The sequence below is a fragment of the Psammomys obesus genome, unplaced genomic scaffold, assembly GCF_907164565.1.
Source record: "Psammomys obesus unplaced genomic scaffold, mPsaObe1.curated_primary_1811, whole genome shotgun sequence".
NCBI classification, from domain to species: Eukaryota; Metazoa; Chordata; class Mammalia; order Rodentia; family Muridae; genus Psammomys; species Psammomys obesus.
Genome location: NW_026596095.1, coordinates 17,404,764 through 17,412,478, shown reverse-complemented (window position 1 = coordinate 17,412,478; position 7,715 = coordinate 17,404,764). Strand labels below are relative to the sequence as shown.

The following is a 7,715-nucleotide window of genomic DNA, read 5'->3' as shown; positions in this document are numbered from 1 at the left end:
TTCTTTCTTTCTTTCTTTCTTTCTTTCTTTCTTTCTTTCTTTCTTTCAGTGTGTTGGGAGTTGACTGAACTCAGGGCCTTGAAAATGTGGGGCCAGTGTTCTAGCACTGGGCTACACCTCCAGCCCAGGCTATTTCTTGCTAATAGCACAAGAGCAGAGGTAAGTTTTTAAAGAAGGTTTATTTTGGCTCACACTTCAGGTCCAAAGTCCTGGAGCTGCATTTGGCTAGGGCCTTCTTGCTGGTGTTATCCTCTGAAAGAGCCGGGTATCACATGACTAGAGACCAGAGTGGGAGAAACCAGCCAAACAGGCTTTTACTACACAGTCAGTCACAAGACTGACTCATTGATCCATGAGGTAGACATGGACTGATCAATTCATGAGGACAGAGTCCTCTGCATCTCTTAAAGCTTTCACCCGTTAGTACTGCATCTGTTAATAAGGATGAAATTTCCATTTTGGGGGGAACAAGCCCTACTCAAACCATAGCAGCAGGAAAGGCTAAACTGGCAATCGGGAAACACACTCCAGTTTCTTAAACAGAAGTATAAAGCTTTCTCTTGAACAGGTGTTTAACAGTGAGTGGTTCCAAACACTTACAAACATGTACAATAGCAGCTCTCAACCTTTGGTTATCAACCTGTGGGTCTCAACCTGTGGGGTTGAACGATGACTTCTCAGGGGTCACACATCTGATATCCTGTATATTGGATTATTTACATTATAACACATAACTGTTGCAGTTATGATGTAGCAATGAAAACATGTTATGTTTGGGGGGGGTCACGACAATATGAGGAACTGTATTAAAGAGTCACATCACTAGGAAGGTTAAGGACCATTGCTCTAGAGAATCAGTGAGCCAGACTTCTACTAATATTTTTAAAAGGCACTATAAATACACTATAGTGTGTTCAAACATGGAAAGAGGATAGGTAGTATATATAGTTTTTCAGGTTAACCACTGTTTTAAATTCAGAAGCACATCACATAAAGAACTGTCAGGAAGCTGATGGAAGACAGGCTGGGCTTATAACTTGAAAATGACAGCCTCTTCCTATGTTTCTACTTGCTCAGAGGACATGTACATTCCCCTTCCCACCTACAAGGCTAGGCTTCTGGTGCTGTTCATGTCTAAACGTTACCACCCACACAGCTTGTGCGCTTCTAGCAGCCTCTTAACTGTCTTCTTCCCCCCTCCCCTTTTAGAACTAGTAATATATTTCCTTTCCTATTCATAACAATTCCTCCATCTTTCCTTCTCTTTGTACTTTTTCCCCCTCATTCTCAATCTGTGGATATACTTCCAGACATCCGAATGACTGCTGCGGTGGTGACAGAACACAGGAAGGTAAGCATTCCACTAATACTTGTAGACAGTTTCTTCCTAAGAGATAATTGCTGCTGAGCAACAGGATGATCAGAGCAAATGAAGTTAGAAGGAAATACCGAGTCAACACGCCCACTCTGCGGAAGCAGCAGAGTGGGGAGCAGGTCACGGACACAATGAGAGCGTGAAGATGAAGAGTTGCCAGCTCAAACGGGCAAGTGCTGTCTGCACAGGGAAGGAGCCGACACTGAGTAACGGAGATTCGCACCTACTGCACATGAAACATTGGAAAGAATACTGAAATGAAGGCTGGGATTGACTCCTTAATATCTGCATGAGAGGGGCATGTGTATGTGTGTTTGACTAGTTCCAGGTTTCTTTAGAACAAGCGCCTGATGTCATTTGTCTCAAACAGCCTTCCCAGCTCACCCCATCTGAAAATATCTTCCCTTCTATACCCACCCTGGACACCAAGGTTGGTTGTTTTACGTTCTAATGTTTATGAGCTAAATTAGCACAGCAGTTTCTTAGAGAACAGGTTTGTCTACCTTTCCTGGAAGAGGCCTAGCATGCAATGAAGGCCCAAGAAATTACTACATGAGAAAATAACAAATAGCCTGCCAAAATTAAAGTGTTCTTCTTCCATAGAATGAACAGATAAGCCTACCACAATCATTAGAGGTGACTGCTGAAATAGCTCAGTGTTTTAAAGTTCTAAGTTCACCTTTGTACTGAGATATGATTTCAAGGCTGGCTCAGCAGACAAAAGCTCTTGCCCTACAAACCTGCGTTTGATCCCTAGGCGCACAGTGAAGAAAGAGAACCACTTCCCAAAAGCCGTCCTCTGACCTATACGTGTACACCATGGAATGTTCATAAGTACATTCTCTCCCTCTCCCTGCCCCCACTCAAACAAAATGAAACACACGGACACATGCTCAAAAAATATGATTAAATTTTAAACATAATTAAACATAAAACATGATTTAGAACAAATCATCTATAAAGCTACTTATTAAAAGTTGAATTGATTTATGAGGCCTGGAGTGTTGGCTCAGCACTTAACTATACTGGCCTCTCCTGCCGAGAACCCAGGTTTGGTTCCTTGTGCCCATACAGCGGGCTCACAGCAATCTGTAACCCCAGCTCCAGGGCTGGCGCCCTCTTCTGTTCCCTGAGTGTACTACATGCATGTGGTAAACAAACATACATGCAGGCAATACACTCATACACAAAGATTTAGCTGATTCAGGTGCCAAATTATGTACTAGTGTTATTTAAGATACCGTTATAAGTGGTGTTAAAGAGAGGCTGAACATTAAAGCTTTTAACATTTATACTGTTACCAGCTTTTACAAAGCAAACAGGAGCTCATTAATGGGAGAATTAGAGTCAAACCACAATATCATGATATACTGTGGCCAGGGTTCCCCATATTTCATAAACAGATATAGAAAAATAAGAGAAGAAGGAAATGGGAGGCAGAACTAAAGAAAAACTAAATCAAGGGTACATATGCACTGGGGGAAGCTATTCACTAATTGTACCTTTTGACATAAGTCAGCAGTCCTCAACCTGTGAATTGCAACCCCTGTGGGGGCTCAACTGACCCTTTCACACGGTCATCTAAGACCATCCTGCATTTCAGATATTAACCTTGTGATTCATAACAATAGCAAAACCACAGTTTCGAAGCAACAAAAATCATTTTACGGTTGGGAGTCGCCACAACATGAGGGTATTAAAAGGTCACAGCGTTAGGAGGGTTGAAACCACTGACGTAAGTGGTGGGCTTTTTTTTTTTTTTTTTTTTTTTTTTTACTATTTATTATTGTTGTTTATTTCCTTTGTATCCCAGTTGTAGCACCCTCCCTCCTTCTTCCTCCCCTATCCCTCTCCCCTAGTCCACTGATAGGGGAGGCCCTCCTCCCTGACTGTCTGACCTAGCCATCAGGTCCCCTCAGGAGGATCCTCTTCCTCTGTGGGCTGGCTGGGATGCCAGTGGTGGGCTTCTTAATGTTTTCCCATCTCCTCATGCAGTGAAAACCTAAGTTATTTGCAGAAATTGTAATTATTACTATCACTAATTAGCATTCTTTCCCCCCCCTTTCTCCCCGACAACGTTATTTTTTCCAAATTTGACATAATTACTTTCTAACAGACCCACTCGTTTCACTGGAAGAAAATGAAGCAGGTGAAAATCTAGAGGATTGGCAAGTGCATCACACAAACATCTCGCTACTGTGTATGGAGAAATACAGTGGAGACTTCCGACACACATCACTCAACACCCTACACCATTCATCTCCGTGTGGCTCTGGGATAACTTTTTCCCTTAGACCAGTGGCTCTCAACCTTCCTAATTCAGCTGCGACCCCTTAATACAGTTCCTCCTGTTGCTGTGATCCCCAACCATAACGATATTTTTGTTGCTACCATTGTAAATCATGACGTGAATATCTGATACACAGGGTATCTGATGTGCAGCCCCCACAGGTTGGGAATCACTACTCCAGATCGCTCACCTCCCACTTTCCTCAGATCTCCCAACATCTTCATTCTTAGACTTTCTGGAAGTTAATGGCTTCGTTCCTTTTTCACTGAAAACTCGTCAATCAGAACCCAGTCGCCTAACATCTGTGCCCACATGCCCCCTCCACCCTGTGAACAGGGGTGCACTGCCTGCTCCTAGCCGGCCTTTCCCTTTACACAGTAGAAACTATACTTCTCAAGTATCCTGCCCCATCACCTCCGCTATCATTTTCTGCCTTAGTCACAATTACTGACAAGCCAGCAGTAGATCCTTTAGGTTCTTCCTTCAAAGTATACCTCAAATTCAAGCCATTCTCATCACCCCAAGTCCTACCAGCTTAGGACATAATCGCTGCCATCTTTTGTCTGGACCCCTGCCCACAGCAGTCTGGCTCCACCTGGCTTCTCCACCTCCACTGACACTTAGATCTCAGTACAGCACTTAGATGCTCCTGATTCTATCTCTATATATTCTATCTCTATATCTCTAGATGAATAAACAACTGATTCAAAATTCCAAAAACATTTTTTTTTTATTTTTCCTCTACTTTTCAATGGAAGTGAAACTCTTTTCTCCCTTAATTTCCTTTGATGTCAGGGAAAAAAAAGTTAAGGGATGAGAAGCTGGCTCAGGTAGGCAATAATAATTGTTACATCATGATGCGTGGAGTTCAAATCCCCAGCACCCAGGCAAATAGTTTATAAGCCCCAGTGTTGAGGGGCACCAAAGACGGGCAGATCCCAGGAGCTCACTGACAAGCCATATCAGTGAGATTCACTTTCAGAGAGAGACACCATCTTCAGGGAGTAGAAAGTCACTGAAAAAGTCACTCAACACTCTCTCTTGGCCTCTACATGTGCACACATGGGCCCAAAACCCAAACACCCACATGCATGTACCTTACACACACACACGGGGTAGAGGGAGAGAGAGGGGGAGAGAGAAAGAGAGAGAGAGAGGTGTTCCCATAAAAACCTCACATTACTCTCACTAAGGTCTTTCCCCAACAGAAGATGAACAAAAGGGAACAAGTGCCCAGGACACCAAGCTCTTTGTGGGTGGGGGGAGGGTATATAGAAGCACATGCCTTTGTTGTATTTAGCAGTTCTTGCTTACCTAAGAGCTTGGTGGCAAATTTTGTGAGGCTTGCAGAACATGAAAAAAAGTAAAAGGGAAGTTTAAAGCACCCTTTCCCCAGGAACAGGTCATTTTGAGACGTTCTCAATGTAAACAGCTCTATAGCCCAGACTCACAGCTGTTTATGAAGACTGCACCTTTCAAGTCATCCTTGTGTCTGCAAATAACAGCCGCTTCTTTTCGCTGCCACAGGCAGAAACCCTCAAGAGTCCCACTGACTGGCCTTCCTGGGATCCTGTGCCCTCAGGATCTGTGTGCTGTTTTCCTCGGCCTGGAGCACTCTTTCCCCGGCTATCACAGAGCACTCCTACGGCTTTCCAATCCTGAGATGTCCTTCCTCTGTCCGGGAACATCCTATATAAAGGGCAGTCGGCTCCCAGCCCTTCCCGGTACACTGTGGCTGGCTTCCATTTCTAATGTTGGGAAGCATTACTGTCCTCAAGACAGTGGCTCACAGCAGACCTGTGGACAGCGAGGACACAGCTCTTTTCATTTACTGGCTGCACCATAATACAAGCTCCAGGGACAGGGATTTTACCTGTCGCTGCTAGATCACGGGCACGTGGTCAAGACTAATATTTGCATCATGACTGAGTCATCATCTAATCCTTGTCACCCACAAAGTCCCCCTGATACAGTTCACAGAAACAAGACATTGTACAAGAAGAAGATATTCTTCTCAGTGCGCACTGGTGGAAATTTTTGGGCATAAATTACAGAAGCAAAGACGATCGTTAGAAGCTATGGAACGCTCTTCATACTAGCATAAAGGTGGGGCCTATCTGGAGACTGGCAAGCTGCAGGTGGCATCACGGTTGTACAGGACAGCGGTTTTTATTTGGTTCACCAACCCTGCAATCAGGCCTTCTCACTGACGTCATGGATGGCCCTATTATTTTCAGCAGGTAGCCTTGGCTAATCTCTCAAGCTTGCCTAAGTCCTGGCCTAACAGAAGCCCCATCCCCACAAAACAAATGCTAAAAAACCCGAGCCCGGGCAACACCGGAACTGCTGCCTTAAGTGCTGATTTTATTACCATCCCCACTGCCAGAAAGCAAGTTCTTAGATTCAAAGAGAATGTTTAACATGAAGGGAGTAAGTGGAAAACTCTAATACTGACAGAGGAGAAGGAAGAGGGGCCACTGATATCCAAGAAAAGAAAGCCACAAGGCAGGAAAGGTGGCTTGTGTTTGTCATCCAAGCACCTGGGAGGCTGAGAGGTGAGGATCAGGAATTCAAGGCCAGCCTCAGCTACACACCAAGTTGGATGCCAGCTTAGGCTACTTGAGACTTTGTCTCAAAAATCAAAGCAAAACAAAACCACAAGTCTTTTTTTTAACTTTTATTAATTACACTTTATTCATTTTGTATTCCCCCATAAGCCCCTCCCTTCTCCCCTCCTAATCCCACCTTCCCTCCCCCTTCTTCACGCATGCCCCTCCCCAAGTCCACTGATAGGGGAGGTCTTCCTCTCCTTCCTTCTGATCCTAGTCTATCAGATCTCAACAGGAGTGGCTGCATTGTCATCTTCTGTGGCCTGGTAAGGCTGCTCCCCCCTCAGGGGGAGGTGATCAAAGGGCAGGCCAATCAGTTCATGTCAGAGGCCATCCCTGTGTCCCCATTACTATGGACCCCACTTGGACAATGAACTGCTGAAAAACCACAAGTCTTAACATTCCGTTTTCTAGAACTTAGTGGAACTCTTTCAATGAGGTACACCTCCCTCAAAAACCAAGTACATCAGAAATTTATACAAAAGCCACCATTTATTTTACGTGGCTGATGGCTTTAAAATTCTTGTTTGGCTTTGTTATGTCTAGGTGACTCAATTACAAGGTCTGTGTGTGTGTCTGTGTCTGCGTGTTCGCGTGCGCTGAAATCAGTTCCACGCCACTCCCAGGATTCATACATCAGTAAGTTCTTAGGCAACTTTGTGCAATTGCAGGGAGGGAGGACGTGAAACTCAGGAGCAATGGAGAGCGGCGTGCAGAGCTCGCACTCAGACGACCTCTCACATTTGTTCCCAGCTTGCTCAATCCCAAGGACAGCACGCTTCCAGCGCCGCTCATTCTTTCCACACCGAGGACGCAGTCAAAGGCTGCCTGGCACCTGCTCCCCATCCCTCACGTGTCCCTCCATCTCTCTTCCCTGTACCTGTGCCCCCCCCCCCGCCCCGAACCTGTCCCTTCAAGCCCCTTGCACCATACCTATCACCCCATCCGCCTGCCCCACACTTGTCCCTCCATCCCCCTGCCCGGCACCCATCCCCCCCCCCAACCACCTGTCCGGCATCTGTCCCTCTCTCCATGCCCCTCCCCGCGCCCCCGACGGCTCACCGTCGCTGCACTTGTACTGGCAGAGGCCGTCCTCGCCGCCCAGCAGGTCCAGCGCGGCGTTGAGGTACGTGTCGATCTTGTGGATGCCGTTGCGGATAGTCTTGAGGGTAGCCCTCCAGTCGGTGGTCTGGTCCTGTTCCTGGCCGCGCGTTGTGGCCAGGAGGAGCAGGAGCAGGAGCAGGAGTGCAGGGCCCCGGGCGGCCGCGGACCACGGAGCCACCATCTGCACTGCCGGGCCGGCCGGGCTGGGCAGTGCCGAGAGCTCCTGCTCAGGCCCGGGTCTCCTCCGCCTTCTCCGGCTCGCGCCCCGTCACAGAGCTGCGCCGAGAGGCGAGCGCGCAGGGGGGGGGGGGGGGCGGGGCGGGGGCGCGGGAGCGCG

The 7,715-nt window shown here is 46.9% G+C and overlaps 1 protein-coding gene across 1 annotated transcript in view; it reads right to left on the bottom strand.

The window, feature by feature from the left end:
• Nucleotides 1-7,661, bottom strand: part of Pla2g12a (phospholipase A2 group XIIA) — a 15,029-nt gene extending 7,368 nt beyond the window's left edge. Inside the window, exon 1 of the mRNA XM_055628124.1 lies at nucleotides 7,337-7,661. Within this exon, the coding sequence (XP_055484099.1) occupies nucleotides 7,337-7,559 (223 nt within the window). The 5' untranslated portion in view covers nucleotides 7,560-7,661. The remainder of the gene's footprint in view (nucleotides 1-7,336) is intronic.
• Nucleotides 7,662-7,715: the final 54 nt, after the last annotated feature.